This window comes from Myripristis murdjan, chromosome 24, assembly GCF_902150065.1.
Source record: "Myripristis murdjan chromosome 24, fMyrMur1.1, whole genome shotgun sequence".
NCBI lineage: Eukaryota > Metazoa > Chordata > Actinopteri > Holocentriformes > Holocentridae > Myripristis > Myripristis murdjan.
Window position 1 is genome coordinate 22,334,000 of NC_044003.1, and position 18,710 is coordinate 22,352,709.

The window sequence follows — 18,710 nt, forward strand, 5'->3', positions numbered from 1 at the left end:
GTGGCGGCTGATGGAAGTAGCAGGATGAATTCTGGTGTTTATAGGGCAATACTATCTGCTCAGATTCAGCCAAATGCCACAAAACTGATAGGACAGCGCCTCACAGTGCAGATGGACAATGACCCAAAACATACTGCGAAAGCAGCCAAAGAGTTACTGCAAGCAAAGAAGGCCAAGTCAAGTTCCCAGATCTCAACCCAGCTGAGCTGCTTTTCACCTGCTAAAGACCAAAATGAAGGCAGAAAGACCCACAAACAAGCTTGAAGGCAGCAGCAGCAAAAGGCTTGGCAGAGCATCTCAAGAGAGGAAACTCAGAATTTGGTAATGTTGTCCATTGATTCCAGACTTCAGGCAAAACTCCTATTTTGGGCTGATAAATACTCAAACCATCATACTTGTTTATCACAAAAGCAAGGTTCTCTATATTATATTAATTAAAAATGTAATATTATTGCTGTTATTTCATAAGACATCCTGATAAACTGGAAAATTAAGAATTAGTACACTGACAAACACTGACATTGTTGATAGTAAAAAAAAAAATAATTATAGATACATCTGGTAATATAACCCATGACCCCTCGATAATTAATGACTCTTTCAGAACTTTTTACTCAAATCTCTACACTCCAACACAGAACACCTCACCTGCAGACACAGAGATATTTCTGAGGAATGTCTCCCTACCCAAATTAACCCAAACACAGTCAGAAAACCTAGACGACCTCTCTCACTTCAAGAAATCACCAAAGCCCTTTATCTCATGCCCAACAATAAATCACCCGGTCCAGATGGCTATCCAGCAGAATATTATAGACAATTCTGGCCACTTTTCTCACCAGTGTTTTTTAAAATGATCTCGGAAATTCACAAAAACAAAACTATACCCCGTCACATGAACACCGCCTATATCACACTCATCCCAAAACCAAACAAGGACCACTCCAGTTGCTCCAATTATAGACCCATATCACTAATCAATACAGACATAAAAATCATAAGCAAAGCGTTATCAGTTAGATTGGAATCTGTAATCTCATCATTAATACACATAGATCAAACCGGCTTCATTAAAGGGAGGCATTCCTCAGAAAATACTCGAAGATTATTTAACCTGATAAATTTTTATAAGAACAACACCACTCCAAAAAAAACACCATTCATCATAGCAACCCTAGACGCAGAAAAGGCATTTGACAGGGTAGACTGGTCCTTTCTCTTCACCTCCCTAAATAATTTCGGATTTCAGTCATATTTCACCAACTGGATTAAAACACTCTACAACTCACCTACTGCATCTGTTATAACCAATGGAATTATATCAAGACCATTTCAACTACTACGAGGAACCCGACAAGGATGCCCATTATCCCCATTACTATTTGCACTATTCATTGAACCACTGGCAGCTTCCATTAGACAATGCAACCACATCACAGGCATCCAGTCAAAATCACACCACCATAAAATTAGCTTATATGCAGACGACATTTTGTTATACATCACAAACCCCTCATCATCACTTCCATCAGTCCATAATCTGATCAGCAACTATAGTCGGGTGTCTGGCTACTCCATCAACTAGATCAAATCCGAGATTCTGCCAATGGGCAGGTGGGATGCTGAGGCTGGGGACCCCATCTTCAGTCATACAGTAAAATCCATCAAATACCTTGGAATACACATCTCCCCAAACCTAAATGAATTATTCAAACTCAACTATACCCCCCCTATTACAAGAAATAACAGACAGCCTGGAAAGATGGAATAAGTTACCACTATCTCTAATTGGCCGTATATCAACAGTTAAAATGAATATCCTTCCAAAAATAAATTACCTTTTTTCAATGATCACTGTCAACCCACCCCCGGGCTGGTTCTCCTCTCTCAATAGTACAATCACCAAATTCTACTGGAAAAATAAAAAACGAAGAATTAAACTATCTACCCTACAAAAACATAAACAACACAGAGGACTTGGGACTCCAAATTTCTATTTCTATTTCCTTGCACACCAACTACTGTATATCCGTCACTGGACAAATAATATCAACTCACCATGGCTAGAAATGGAAAGTAACTTAACCCAAGAATTAAACATCCAAGATCTCCCATTTATAGATAAATCCATAAAAACCCATCCATGTTACAAAAACAATAATACCATCAACACCACTTTATCCACCTGGTGGAAATCAAATGAAATGCTCCATTACAGCCTCTCACCATCCTCTCATACCCCTCTATGGAACAATCCCATGTTTTTAATCAATAACAAAATCTGTGCTTTTTCACCCTGGATTGAGAGAGGAGTTACCAGCCTGGGACAGCTACTCAGTGGTGGCCTATTCGTGACCTTCGACCACATCAAAAAAGAACACAACATACCGGATCACTGCTACTTTCAATTTATTCAGTTAAAAGAAGCCATAAAGAAAAGCATCAGTATCAGAGATTTTAACAATCACAGTCCCCCCCATACACTAAGCTCAGATCACTTAAACCTCAGAAAATACTATCTCAAACATACAAGATCCTAGCATTCAACGACACCACAATATCAATTCCAACAGACAAATGGACCACTGACTTAAATAACCTAACAACAGATACCAACTGGCTAAACATATGCAATAATACTTTCTCCATGACACGTAATTCCAAAACCCAACTAATACAGGACAAAGTCCTTCATAGAACTCATATCACCACACACAAACTCTACCGCATGGGCTTCAGCCAAAACAACACCTGTTCTTTCTGTCCAACCTAAGTAGATAATTACATCCACGTCCTTTGGCACTGCCCACCTATCCATAACTTCTGGTCGGAGGTCACGAACAGGCTATCAGAGATGCTCAGCCTCAGCATCCCCACAAGCCCAACCATAGCATTACTTGGTGACCTCTCTTCATTACACATACCCAAACAGCACAAATCATTTGTACTAATATCATTAACCATTGCCAAGAAAACCATATTACTGAACTGGAAAGACAGAACAAAGGTATCCATATCCAACTGGCTCAGTCTCCTAACAGATCATTCAAACCTGGAAAAACTCACTATTACTTTGAAAAATGACATCACATCCTATGAAAACACTTGGTGCCCCTTCCTACAATACATTCAGAGCTGATTCCTCTCACAATTCTCAACTCTCTCTCAACCTCTGACTGCTCGCTTGTCTATTTGTTTTATTTATTTGCATATTAATTTGTTTGTTTATTTATTTATTTATTTATTTATTTATTTGTTTATTTATTAACTTGTTCACAATTACATATCAGTCTCTGTTTTCGCCCATTCTTGATCTTCCTCCATATACATAAATAAATAAATAAATAAAAATTTGAAATAAAAATCGAAAATTGGAGGGAAAAGAGGAAAAAAAATGGACATATGTATATGTGTGTGTGTGTGTGTGTGTATGTATGTGCATATATATCTATATATCTATATCTATCTATATCTATATCTATCTATATCTATATCTATATATATATATATCTATATATATATCTATATATATATATATATATATATATATATATATATATATATGTAGATATAGATATAGATAGATATAGATATAGATATATGTGTGTATAGGTATGCGTGTATGTGTATGCATGTATATACACTATATTACCAAAAGTATTCGCTCACCTGCCTTTACTCATACTATGAACTGAAGTGCCATCCCATTCCTAACCCATAGAGTTCAATATGATGTCGGTCCACCTTTTGCAGCTATTACAGCTTCAACTCTTCTGGGAAGACTGTCCACAAGGTTGAGGAGAGTGTTTATAGGAATTTTTGACCATTCTTCCAAAAGCGCATTGGTGAGGTCACACACTGATGTTGGTCGAGAAGGCCTGGCTCTCAGTCTCCGCTCTAATTCATCCCAAAGGTGTTCTATCGGGTTCAGGTCAGGACTCTGTGCAGGCCAGTCAAGTTCATCCACACCAGACTCTGTCATCCATGTCTTTATGGACCTTGCTTTGTGCACTGGTGCACAGTCATGTTGGAAGAGGAAGGGGCCCGCTCCAAACTGTTCCCACAAGGTTGGGAGCATGGAATTGTCCAAAATGTTTTGGTATCCTGAAGCATTCAAAGTTCCTTTCACTGGAACTAAGGGGCCAAGCCCAGCTCCTGAAAAACAACCCCACACCATAATTCCTCCTCCACCAAATTTCACAGTCGGCACAATGCAGTCTGAAATGTACCGTTCTCCTGGTAACCTCCAAACCCAGACTCGTCCATCAGATTGCCAGATGGAAAAGCGTGATTCATCACTCCAGAGAACGCGTCTCCACTGCTCTAGAGGCCAGTGGCGGCGTGCTTTACACCATTGCATCCGACGCTTTGCATTGCACTTGGTGATGTGTGGCTTGGCTGCAGCTGCTCGGCCATGGAAACCCATTCCATGAAGCTCTCTGCGTACTGTACTTGGGCTAATCTGAAGGTCACATGAAGTTTGTAGCTCTGTAGCAATTGACTGTGCAGAAAGTCGGCGACCTCTTTGCACTATGCGCTTCAGCATCCGCTGACCCCTCTCCGTCACTTTACGTGGCCTACCACTTCGTGGCTGAGTTGCTGTTGTTCCCAAACGCTTCCATTTTGTTATAATAGAGCTGACAGTTGACTGTGGAATATTTAGGAGCGAGGAAATTTCACGACTGGATTTGTTGCACAGGTGGCATCCTATGACAGTTCCACGCTGGAATTCACTGAGCTCCTGAGAGCGGCCCATTCTTTCACAAATGTCTTGTTTCACAGTCTGCATGCCTGAGTGCTTGATTTTATACACCTGTGGCCAGGCCAAGTGATTAGGACACCTGATTCTGATCATTTGAATGGGTGAGCGAATACTTTTGGTAATATAGTGTATGTATATATATATGTGTGTGTGTGTGTGTATGTGTGTGTGTGTATATGTTTATGTGTATATACATGTGTATACATGTGTATGTGTATATTGTGGCCTTTGGCTGCACTGCTGGGGGCTGGGGTGGGGTCTTCTACCTGCCTCAATGGTTTTGGTCCTGCCCCCCTCTCGCCCCATGGATATTGTACAGATGTGCGTTTTATATCATATAAATATACATTATTAAGTACTGCCATTTTTATTATTATTAATATCACACATACATACATATGCATGAGACTGTAAAATCTCTTTTTTTTCTGTATTGTTTCGTTTTATCATCATTGTTAATATTACTATTTGTATACCTACTTATTCGTCTACCGTTCTTTGTGGTTTTGTTGCTGAAATATACTTATCACTATTATATATAAACTAGTATTGCTATTAGTACTGTTATTACTAATATTATTATAATTACTAATTTTTATTGTATCAGTATTATTAATCAATATTATTGTTAATACTATTTTATTGTGGTTAATATCACTATTATCAATACTATTATCGGTAACACTCTTTTATCAATACATACAAGGGCATCTCATTTAACAATCCGAATACACACACACACGCACACGCACACGCACACACACACACACACACACACACACACACACACACACATCACAATAGAAGCGAACATGTACTGTTATTTATTATCTCTTTCTGTTTTTGTTTTTGGTTCTTGTTTTTTTTTTGTTTGTTTTGTTTTTTTTACACTGTGTATCTGTCAACATTATGTCATGTATGTCTAGTTATGTCAATGTCAGCCATGTTAACTGTCAAAATAAAAAATAAAAAAATAATAAAAATAATAAAAAGGAATGAAACGGGAGATAAGCTATGATGATCTAGGGAAACTGGTCTACCTCTCACAGGTACATATCATGAAGTTAACAAAATGACAATGTTGTTCTTTTTCAGATGAAACCACCAGCTGTTACTGAAATTGTACAAGTACATTATATTGAGAGGTGTTTCTAAATTTTTGTCCTCCCTATTTATACATACAGTACAGGCCAAAAGTTTGGACACACCTTCTCATTCAATGCGTTTTCTTTATTTTCATGACTATTTACATTGTAGATTCTCACTGAAAGCATCAAAACTATGAATGAACATGTGGAGTTATGTACTTAACAAAAAAAGGTGAAATAACTGAAAACATGTTTTATATTCTAGTTTCTTCAAAATAGCCACCCTTTGCTCTGATTACTGCTTTGCACACTCTTGGCATTCTCTCGATGAGCTTCAAGAGGTAGTCACCTGAAATGGTTTTCACTTCACAGGTGTGCCTTATCAGGGTTAATTAGTGGAATTTTTTGCTTTATCAATGGGGTTGGGACCATCAGTTGTGTTGTGCAGAAGTCAGATTACTACACAGCCGACAGCCCTATTGGACAACTGTTAAAATTCATATTATGGCAAGATCCAATCAGCTAACTAAAGAAAAACGAGTGGCCATCATTACTTTAAGAAATGAAGGTCAGCCAGTTCGGAAAATTGCAAAAACTTTAAATGTGTCCCCAAGTGGAGTCGCAAAAACCATCAAGCGCTACAACGAAACTGGCACACATGAGGACCGACCCAGGAAAGGAAGACCAAGAGTCACCTCTGCTTCTGAGGACAAGTTCATCCGAGTCACCAGCCTCAGAAATCGCAAGTTAACAGCAGCTCAGATCAGAGACCAGATAAATGCCACACAGAGTTCTAGCCACAGACGCATCTCTAGAACAAATGTTAAGAGGAGACTGCGCGAATCAGGCCTTCATGGTCAAATAACTGCTAGGAAACCACTGCTAAGGAGAGGCAACAAGCAGAAGAGATTTGTTTGGGCCAAGAAACACAAGGAATGGACATTAGACCTGTGGAAATCTGTGCTTTGGTCTGATGAGTCCAAATTTGAGATCTTTGGTTCCAACCGCCGTGTCTTTGTGAGACGCAGAAAAGGTGAACGGATGGATTCCACATGCCTGGTTTCCACTGTATGGAGGAGCATGGAGGAGGAGGTGTGATGGTGTGGGGGTGTTTTGCTGGTGACACTGTTGGGGATTTATTCAAAATTGAAGGCACACTGAACCAGCATGGCTACAACAGCATCCTGCAGCGACATGCCATCCCATCCGGTTTGCCTTTAGTTGGACAATCATTTATTTTCCAACAGGACAATGACCCCAAACACACCTCCAGGCTGTGTAAGGGCTGTTTGACCAAGAAGGAGAGTGATGGAGTGCTGCGGCAGATGACCTGGCCTCCACAGTCACCGGACCTGAACCCAATCCAGATGGTTTGGGGTGAGCTGGACCGCAGAGTGAAGGCAAAGGGGCCAACAAGTGCTAAACACCTCTGGGAACTCCTTCAAGACTGTTAAAAAACCATTTCAGGTGACTACCTCTTGAAGCTCATCGAGAGAATGTCAAGAGTGTGCAAAGCAGTAATCAGAGCAAAGGGTGGCTATTTTGAAGAAACTAGAATATAAAACATGTTTTCAGTTATTTCACCTTTTTTTGTTAAGTACATAACTCCACGTGTTCATTCATAGTTTTGATTCCTTCAGTTAGAATCTACAATGTAAATAGTCATGAAAATAAAGAAAACGCATTGAATGAGAAGGTGTGTCCAAACTTTTGGCCTGTACTGTACATGAGGGGGACAGAATAGTGGAAACACCTCTAAATAAAATGCAGTCCAGTGCAACAGCACCACTATGAGTTCAAACATAGAATTGAATGAACAGCCTTATTATTGTGACAGAAAGAAAATATGACCATTATAGGCATCAGAAAAGTCATCTTCTTTGTAACACAACGAAACGATCAGCAGCTTTTAATTTGTTATTTTGTTTGTTTGTTTGTTTGTTTTTGGTTGATTTTGACATTATATTTGCATGTTGGAAATTTTTACAATGCATTTTCGATTGTTTGGCTTTTTTATTCAGGGCATAATGATTTAATGAATTTTTTTTTTTTTTTTTTTTTTTTTTTTTTGGCTAAGATTACTGATAAAGTAGTGGAAAGTAGGCTCCAGCACCCTGCAGCTCGAAAAAGTTCGTTTTTAAAGCTCACTACGTAGGCCTATCCGGTTGTGGTTGCCAGGCTCCAGTCACCAGTCGTGTCGAGTCGCTTTGGACATCAGGGTTGCCAAGTCCGCGTTTTTTCCGCCAAATTGGGCTACTTTTTAAGTGTAGCCACGGGTAACAAATTTTGTCCGCGGGTTGGGCTTGGGCAGACATGAATAAAGATTCATATTTTGAATGACTCATTTTTATACCCAAATCCTGTCGAACTGACTCCAGGCCAGATCAGCATATAAACTATCCACATATGTCACATGCTCCACAGACAAATAATATGCCAATGCCAATGTGAGGCCACTCAGCACATGTCCAATCACATCATCAGCACCACTCGTGCCCAGTGCCTGTCAGCTGAAGTAAGGTATCCCATATTATATTTTAAGTTCTGATATACTGTAAATTAAATAGGTGAAAGAACTGTTTCGGGAAATTGCCTTTAATGTTTATGGTGTTATTTTATAGATATTATAGTGCATTTTGCAATTATAGCAATGCTGTTGGACTTTCAAAGCAACATATATGGATTTTTATGGGCATATTTTGAGTTCTGGTGTTGGGCTGATTTTTGGGCCCTTTTCATACCAGGTTGGGCGGGTTTTGGCCTGATTTTGAGTTGCTGTTTGGCTGCTTTTTTCTTACAGACCTGGCAACCTTGTTGGACATTGAACCACTTCGACACTTCGACACGGGAGGTTTAGCAGCAGCTGCGCAGCTGGTTCTCTCTGCAGAATAATCTCATCGGAAATTATTTCATCAATATGGCAGTTTTCAGTCTGATTTTCGGCTGGGCTTGTCATGCGCTTTGGTACCTGTTCTTCATTGTTCTTATAGCGTTTCTCGGCTACAGTTTGTATATAAAACACATTCACATGAAATATGACCACATACCCGGGCCACCGAGAGACAGGTAAGTGGATTATGTAATTAGCCTACATTATACTCGCTTTCTCACAAACTTTATAAAAACAGTTCATTATACGAGTGACGCTTCATCTTCCCACCAGCTTTTTCTTCGGACATACGTCGACGTTTCTGAGGGAAATGAAGGCTGAGAGAGTTATACACGAAAAATTTCTTGAATGGTGAGCACAGCTTTCAAGTTTAATTCAAGCTCTTGGTTTCACTTAGCTGCTATTTTGAGATCGAAAGTTCGTGTATTTATCAGCTCTATATATAATCAGGTCCGTAAGTATTGTGACAGTGACACTAGTTATAATTTTGCCCTTGTACACGACCACAGTGGATTTGAAATGGAGTAATAAAGGTGTGATTTGAAGCGCAGCTTTTCAGTTTCGATTTAAGGGGTTGAGCAAAAACATGGCATCAACCGTTGAGGAATTACAGCCAGTTTAAAAAAAAAAAAAAAAAAAAAAAATCTATCAGACAGATAGCACCAATTTAGGAGCAGCCAATTCAACGGTCCAGTGTATCCTGTAAAAACAAGGAATGCTCTGGTAAGCTCAGCAACACCAAAATTCCTGGAAGACCACAGAAGACATCTAAAGTGGATGACTGAGGAATTCTTTCCCTGGTGAAGAAAAACCCTTTTACAACGTCTAGGGAAGTCAAAAACACTCTGGAGGAGGTGGGCGCATCATTGTCCAAATCTACAAGACACGTTTGTGAGAAAATAATTACACAGGGTATACAGCAAGGTGCAAACCACTGGTGTCACTCAGGAACAGGAAGGCCAGATTACACTTTACAAAAAACATAAAAAAAAAATCATATTTGTTTTTCACAAACTTTTATGTATACGTAGGGGAGAGTGGGGTAAGTAGTGCAAATTTTTACTTAAAGTGCCTTTAAAGCGAGGGGATTACAGTAATGCCTCCAACTAAAATATACACATATAGTTTAGGATGTTGTGCATCCCTGGGAACAATCACTTTGGATCTTATATAAACTATTATATTATATTATTATACTATTATATAAAAAGTGGTTTTGTGGCACAACTTGCCCCCGGTGCGGGGTAAATTGTGCCATTAGAGAGAATACACTGGGGTAAATTGTGCCATTGATAATTGAACTAAAACTGAACTAGAACTAATTTTAATCTCACAAATGATAATGCTATATAAAAGCAAAACAAATTCAATACAAAATTATTTATTTAACATTTATTTATTATTTTAACAAGATCACAGGCCACTTTTCTGTAACAAGGCCTAGCGCCACATGAACACATACCCAGAACAAAATAAAAATTCCAAAATGAGCACCTACAAATCATCTGAATCTGAATAGTTTTAGTGATCAAAGGTAAGAAGGCAATGTACAATAACAATAAAATACAATAAAGTAATATATAGTATATGATCACAAGTTGTGCCACTGGCACAACTTACCCCAAGGCCCTTTGGCACAAATTACCCCAAGCCCACCATTTTGAAAAAAATGCCTCCCCCAGCTGTTTTGAGCTAACATCATGCTAACTGTATAGACTCATGGTGTAGCTTACTGAAGTACTACAACCTATGTGAAGTGTTTTCAAAGTTTTCTGTAATTGTTCAAACACAGCAATCAAAAAACCTTGATCATAGAAAAAAATGTTTTTTGAATTGAAATGTGCCTCTCAAGCCATGTGTCTCCCTTCTCTACAGGATGAGTGAAATGGATGCCTCTTCAAAAATATGTGGTCACATGACCAACTTCTTCTATGGTTTTCTAGATAACAGGGGTGGCACTACTTGCCCCTTGGCACAAATTACCCCACTCTCCCCTATGTGTGTGTGTGTGTGTGTGTGTGTGTGTGTGTGTCTTCAAGTGCAATTTCTTTTAGTACAGTCACAGCCAAAATACTAAACAAATCCTAAAAAAGCCATTAAAAACTTAAAATTGATTGGTTCCATAAAAATACATAAGAAATTTTGAGTATTGGGTCATTTTGGTACCAGTGATGAAGGTCGTTCTTTTTATTAAAAGACACAATTTTTGTTGCCAAGCTTCGTGTCTATATAAAGCCAGCACATTTGAAAGTTCTTCAGACTCAAAAATGGCTAAAAAAAGGAACCTAGCGCAGGAAACACGCCTGAAGATAAAGATTCTCAGCCAGGAAGGGTACAGCTGCCGCCAGATAGCCAGGAAGTGCAGAAGCAGTCCTTCAGCAGTTGGATACACTCTGCAGAAATACAGACGAACCAACAGCTTGGAAGACAAACCAAGATCTGGGCGTCCAAGGGTTTCTTAAGCAAGAAATGGCCACATCCTGATCCGCATGTGCAGGCAAAACCCCCAAATGGCATTACAGGCGCTTCAGCAGCAGTGGTCAAACCAAACTGGTGTCCAGTGTTCCACCCGCACTGCACGTGGCCGACTTTCAGATCATGGCTTAAGGTCCTACAAGGCTATCAAGAAGCCCCTGATCAATGAGAGACAGAAGCTAGCCCGGTGTCGTTGGGCCCAGGCACACAAGAACTGGACAGCCAGGAATTGGAAGAAGATTCTGTGGTCAGGGGAATTTGTCAAGAATTTAGTTTTGTTAGTTTTTCTTGTAAACAATAAACAAAAAAATATAATTTGTATTTATTTGTATGTTAATGCAGCCACACCTTTTGAAACACAAAAAAGATTTTTCCACAAATATTTCATAATAATATTTGAGATTGTGTAAAATTTTAAGGGTGTCCGAAAAGTTTTTTTTTTCCCACCACTGTATATAAAGGTGTTTACAAGATGTTTTTAAAACAAGTTCACAGTCTTTTTTTTTTTTTAAACTGACACGGGAGTTTTTTTTGTGTTTTGTTCCAGCTGGCTTGACTCTTTGGTCTCTGGACTCTTTGTGTTCAGGGCTTGAACAATAGCTACTATTTTGAATGCCAGCACAAGTCCTCAAAAAACAAACAAACAAAAGAAAAAACAACCGCCTGGGAGCATGTTAGGTTACAGTTCCTTCATGAATTTTTCTCTCTGAAAGCTGCACAAACATGCAGGTACATGTATACATGCAGCAATTTCTCTCTCTCTCTCTCTCTCTCCCTCCCTCTACTATCTCTCTACCTCTGTCTCGCTCACTAACACACCCACCAAATATCCAGGGCGGCCTAAAGGGTGTGTCCAGGCTGTAATTGTTTGCATTTCATGTTACCTTTACAGGGCCGAGACTTATGGTCCTGTTTACAGGCTCAATGGTCTGCATCATGTCATACTAGTTGTGTCCTGTCCAGAGGCCACTAAGGTAAAAAGCTAAATTGAATTTGCAGTAGGTATTTGCTTAATTACCATCAGTTGCATAAGAAAAGAAGAGAAAAAATACAGTAATAATAAGTAGTGTAAAGGTGCTCAGGGAGCCCTGTCTTGTTTGAACTTCTTTCAGTGCTACATTTTGAAAATCAGTGTCTCTTACAACAGTATTTGAACTGAAAAAAAGGCCTTGTTTTAATACCCCTCTTGTGTTGGCCCTGGTTTTAGGAAATCCTGATGTCCCCGAAGTATCCAAAAGATAAGTTTCTCTACAAGAGACTCTTCCACCTGTTTGGACAGAGGTGATTCACTGGTCTTAAAAATAAACTGCTCAGCTATAGTTACCATAGGCTAGGGGTGTAACGATTCTCCAAATCCACAGTTTGCCTCAGACCCCAGTTTTAGAAAATCAGCATTTTTATTGCACAGTTTAATCTTTCCAAACAAAACATGTTTAATGAACAAAGTGCCATATTATGTTCATTATTTCATCATCTATTTTATATTGCTGTGAAAACATTTGCAAATTTCTCCCTCACAAAACTGTACTCATTGAAGTGTCTACCAAAACCAAATTTTACAAATCACAGAGCATGGGGACCCAAATGGTACAGTAGTTGTGCTTGACGTCTGCAACACCTTGTCAAGTGAGTCCTTGTCAACAAAAATTTGCAGTATAATCTTAAGTGGGGACATACTTGGCCCCTTTGATTTGAAATTTCATATGTGGACTCTTAAATAAATAATGTGTCTCAAATACTTTAAGAATGCATGTGCTATTAAATGTCATAAGCAGGCTCTGCACCATTTTTGTACTTACACACAGTCAGGTTTTTAGTTGTGTCATAAATCCTAACGGATCTTACAAGTTTAAAAGTAAATAACGTGTCTCTTTAAGGTTCCTGGGCAATGGCATGGTGACAGCACGGAATCATGAGCAGTGGTACAAACAGCGCCGGATCATGGACCCTGCCTTCAGCAGCCTGTAAGTTATTAATCCCAGAAGACAAGCAAAAATCGCAGCTTTTCAATTGAAGGAACACTGTAATTATCGTGATGTTTTCGTACCATCTAGTGGCATCTGTACGCAGTCTCAATTACAAGCTTAATAATTTTTCTTTATCATTACCATATCATTATCATTGATCAACAACGCTCATGAATAGCGATCAACCTATACTGATTTTTCAGGGCCGATGTTGCTTATTAGTACTCAAAGGCACCGATAACCAATATTCAGGGCTGGTATTCATTTGCAGTAAATTTGAATCACACTCAAAATATACATTATTAGAAACACCAACACAAAACTTGCTTCAATTTCACAAAAGTTGAATTAACATTATTTGAAAAATAAAGTTGCATGGAGCTCAGTTGTGGTAATTGTGGTAACCAAACACTTGTGACAAGTATATGTAAGGGAAGCAACATTGTATGACTGTGACATTTGCATGGTGCTTCACATGTTTGGCATCTTGGCTATGTTTTAGCTCTCTCTATACCTGCTATCACTTCCAGGTACCTGAGAGGTCTGATGGGCACCTTCAATGAGAGGGCAGAGAGATTGATGGATAAACTTGCAGATTTTGCTGATTGCAAGAAAGAGACCTGTATGCTCCATCTAGTCAACTGTGTTACCCTAGATGTTATTGCCAAGGTAATGGGACCTGTTCCATGACTTATGGCTGCTTTATGCTCCATGTCGTGTTCATGATGCTCATGTCACGAATAGCATGGCACGGTGTCTGTGAATGTTAGGCCGATCATGGTTGGTAAAGTTGAACCAGCAAGAAACAGCAGTTCAACCAGTCATCATCCAATCCAATTCATGCGAAGAGAGAGTACTGGTTCATCGCAAAGGGTGAAGTCATACTCATCCATAGTCTGATTTTCTACAGTCAAGTATCAAAAGCTGCTTAACTGTCCTCACAAATTTGTTTTACAGTGGCTTAGGATTCACAACAATAACATCATCAAAAATTTTTGTGAACTACATTGGTCAAGATACATTTGTTGTTTCTTTTATTTCCACAATACCACATAGGTTGCTTTTGGAGTGGATTTAGACCTGCTTAAGCATACTGACTCACCCTTTCCTAAAGCCATCGAGGTGTGTCTGGAAGGGATGGTGTACCATGTCCGAGATGTATTCTTCCAGGTTAGAATTCACTGCACATATGTATGAAGTTTTAATGACAAATATAACCATCTAACAAGGTATGTGAGATCTTAAAATCTGTCATTTCCAGTTAATCCCAAAGAACTGGCCTTTCGTCAATGAAGTGAGGCAGGCATGCAAGCTGCTGCGTGACACGGGGTACAGGTGGATCCAAGCCAGGAAAACTGCCATCCAAAATGGCGAGGAGGTTCCAAAGGACATCCTCACACAGATCATCAAAAGTGCTGACAAAGGTGATAGTCACTTAGAATCACCTTAGATTAAATTAGATGAGTGCAAAACGTTACATTCACAGGTTATAGTACGTTACAGATAGATATAATACAAGTAGTAAGATTGAGGTCAGTATCTATGGACCTATTCAATGTCATTTTTCCCAGAGGAAAGCATGGGTAAAGATGATGAGGAGTTCATGTTGGACAACTTTGTGACATTCTTCATTGCGGGTGAGGCTCATTTGTTTGCTCTTTGGTATTTGAAAACGATAAAAAAAAAAAAAAAAAATACACTTGATACTTTCAAACTAAAATTTTAGAGAAAAAGATGAAGCAAGATTCTCTATTATATTAATTAAAAATGAAATATTATTACTGTTATTTGATAACATTTTAGGGCAAGAAACAACAGCCAATCAACTTGCTTTTTGCATCATGGAACTGGGAAGACATCCTGATATACTGGAAAAGTAAGAAGTAGTATCGTGAGAAACACTTACTTTGACATTGTTGATAGTGGGAAAAAAAAATCCTCAACTATTATCTTTCTCAGAGCGAGGAAAGAGGTGGATGATGTGATTGGAATGAAACAGGAGATAAGCTATGATGATCTGGGGAAACTGGTCTACCTCTCACAGGTACATATCATGAAGTTAACAAAATGACAATGTTGTTCTTTTTCAAATGAAACCACCAGCTGTTAATGAAATTGTACCTCATAACCCCCCTGCCCTCCACTTACCTCCAGGTGCTAAAGGAGACTCTGAGGCTCTACCCCACCGCTCCGGGCACATCTCGTGAGGTGCATGAAGATATGGTCATCAATGGCATCCACATACCTGGAGGAGTCACCTGTGCTGTGAGTCCTTCAACTTTGAGTGTGTTTATACTTCTAAATCAGCATTTCTCTTACTGTGAGTGGAGGTCGAAGCTTGATCCATGTCGACAAGTCTTTTTTTTTTTGTTTGTTTTTTTAAACAAGAAAATGATGGCAGCTAAATCAGCTCTGTTAAGGTTAGGGTTAGGGTTAAGGTTGTGGTTAGGCAACTAAAACAGTGTTTAAGGTCAGATTAACATGAAAGTATGATAAGTTCTGTGCAACAGCTCTGCCATAAATTCTCCCTTTTAAGAAAGTTTATCATGTTCAGTTTTTGTTGACATTGTGGAGAATGCGTACATTTAATTCTGTTTATTATTGAGGTTGTAGTTTGCAGAGGTCTTGTTCTGGACTACATTTAGTCCATGAGCCAGACCACCGATCACAACCGAAAAGTGGGCAATTTCTCATTGCTTTTTTCTTCTTACTATATATGTCAACATTATTTATTGGCATGATAGCCTTCGCAGACTGGCAGCTTCTTAGTGATGGTTATCATACATTGAATGTGTATATATATATATATATATATATATATTTTAATTTGCATAGGCAGAAATCAGAATTTAAATTTTCTTCTGTGTATCTATTCACATTAGAATAACTAGGTAATTTTTTACATTCTTTTAGACAACAGATTTGAAATCCCACAAGTCTTAACCTTTCATTTGTTACCAGATTTGTGTCTGTAGCCCTTATACGTTTGGAGATATACTTATTTTCATATGTGCATGTTGTTTTAGGAAAAATTTCTGACAAACCAGATGGATGAATGGTTATATTGAGAGGTGTTTCTAATTTTTTGTCCTCCCTATTTATACACATGAGAGGGACAAAATATTAGAAAAATCTCTCAATGAAATACAGCTGAATGAGCGGAATAGAACATAGAATTGAATGAACACTTCTATTACTGTGACAGAAAGAAAACCTGAGCATTATAGGCATCAGAAACTTATTTGTAACACTTTCATAGCAATCTGTCCTACCAAAATATTATTTTCCACAAAAGTAAGCGAGTGAGTAAAACTGGTTGATTTTTACATTGTATTTGCATGTTGGAAATTTTACAATGCATTTTCGATTGCTCAGCTTTTTCTACAGGGGACAATGGCTGATCTCAGTAAAATGAAAAATAGAAAGAAAAAAAAACAGAATAAAAAAAGTTGTTTTTTTTTTTTTTCATAAGAATACTGACAAAGTAGTGCAAAGTTGGCTCCAGTACCCTCTGACCCTATTTAGGATAAGTAGCTTGAAAAACGAATGAATGAACTGACAAAGCAAATAAATTTCACTCATAATAAAATGAAATAATCAATGTGATGACATTTAGTTTAGTTCCTATGTGACGTCGAGAATGGACAAATTCTTCAAGGACCCACTGACGTTTGATCCAGACAGATTTCACCTAGATGCACCCAAGTAAGTGCCCTGGGTTTGTGCAAGTATGCATTATGCACTGCAGGTTTCCCTGATATTGTATTGCAGTTTACTGCCAAATTAGCTCACTTGAGACAAAATAAAGTAATCATGTGTGTGTAGATATTTCTTACTTTTAGTCTTCACAAGCTGCTGGAGCTTAGATAATTTCTCCATATGGATCCTTACCACAAAGTTAAGTTTCACTTTATGCAAAATATGAGAAGAAAAATCCACTGAAATAAACTAATGTGTCTGTTATCTGTTTTACAAGGCCTTACTACTGTTATTATCCCTTTGCCTTGGGACCACGCTCATGCCTGGGACAGAACTTTGCTCAGGTGGGGAGCAAACACACACATTGACACTCGTGCACAGCGACACTCAAACTGATTGAATTGAATGGTGTCATGATGTGATTTTAGATGGAGGCTAAGGTGGTGATGGCCAAACTGCTGCAGAGGTTTGAATTCAATCTGGTCCCAGGGCAGAGCTTTGACATCCGGGACGTTGGAACCCTCAGGCCAAAGGATGGAGTAATGTCCCTCATCAAACACAGAAATCACAGCAAAGTAAATGAATGAACATACCGTATGATAAGATGACAAGATCAGATGAGATAAAACGCTGAAACTGGCTTTTTACACTAACAGACTATAAGTGGATACAGCAGAGCAAAATGACAATGTAAAGATCAACAAAGAATAGCACAAATGTATGCAAATCAGAATTTCAGCACTGGAACCAATAAAATTCAGGGTTTATAAAAACTACTTCATTGCAGAGAGACAGATGCTAAGGAATTTTATGTTGTCTTTCTTCCATATTCCAATGAAGTCTTCAACACAGTAGGCTATATAATTTTACTGCGTTGCTTGAGAAACCAGGTTTTTCCTCACAGGTTGAGGGAACCTTTTCTATTAAGACTGGCGACTCGTCCTCAGCAGACATTACATATTTGTTCCCAGTGGGGTGCAGTCTTGGCCCCATGTTATTCTCCATTTACATGATGCCACACCGACATATTATCTGCAAACATGAATTTTAATTGTAATGCTGATGACACACGCTTAGGAAAAAACAGGGGCTTCACTAACAGTAAAGACCCTGTTTTTACTAAGTGTGTGTGTTTTTTTCTTCTTTCTCCCCTCCCACAATTCACTTACATTGATTCACCGTGAATCAGGCACTGTCTCTGTAGTTATGAAAACAGTGACAAGACTTTTAGGTGTAATTTGTGATGCTAATTTGAGTTTCAGTGAGCAGATTAAAGTGGTTCAGCCCTGTTTCTTTCATTTTTATTGATCTAGAGAGTCACTCATACTTTCTGTCTCCCCCAGTTAGACCACTTCAACTCTGTGTATCTCAGCTAAAATCCACTCATCTTGATTTATTGCTTTTCCTGATGATTTTTTTCAGTCATTTGTTAAGTGCTTTGTTGCTGTGTTTTGAAATGTAATGTTTGTCTTGTAATTTTATTGATTGTATTTAATCATACCTATTGTAACGAAATGCACTACTTATTAACAACAAAATTATCCTACATGTTTTACCTTTTCCTCCTGTTATTACCATTATAAACAGTAATTAGGACGTGGCGATGATTTGATGGACACTTTTATTCAAATTAACTTTTTCACACCAATCATCAAGCTGAGGCTGTGAGGCTTACTCACATTTTTTTTTTGTCATTTAATCTTTCTTTATTTGAGGTCATTATAGCGGTGTGACCGCAAGGTGGCAGTGTAACTTATCAAAGAAATCCCAAACACACCTGTTCAACTTGTAAAATGTGCGCTGTGTTTCTTTCAGCAGTCTAATAAAAC

General features: G+C 38.5%; 1 protein-coding gene across 1 annotated transcript; it reads left to right on the top strand.

Moving 5' to 3' along the window:
• Positions 1-8,701: 8,701 nt before the first annotated feature.
• LOC115355777 (cholesterol 24-hydroxylase-like) lies at positions 8,702-18,062 on the top strand. Its single transcript, XM_030046667.1, has 15 exons — positions 8,702-8,916; positions 9,014-9,091; positions 12,108-12,189; positions 12,423-12,496; positions 13,093-13,179; positions 13,713-13,851; positions 14,239-14,352; positions 14,444-14,606; positions 14,754-14,819; positions 14,986-15,058; positions 15,142-15,226; positions 15,337-15,447; positions 16,799-16,887; positions 17,159-17,225; positions 17,310-18,062. Exons 1-15 carry the CDS (start codon positions 8,768-8,770, stop codon positions 17,466-17,468), a joined length of 1,536 nt encoding a protein of 511 aa, XP_029902527.1. The 5' UTR covers positions 8,702-8,767; the 3' UTR covers positions 17,469-18,062.
• The last annotated feature ends 648 nt before the right edge of the window (positions 18,063-18,710 follow it).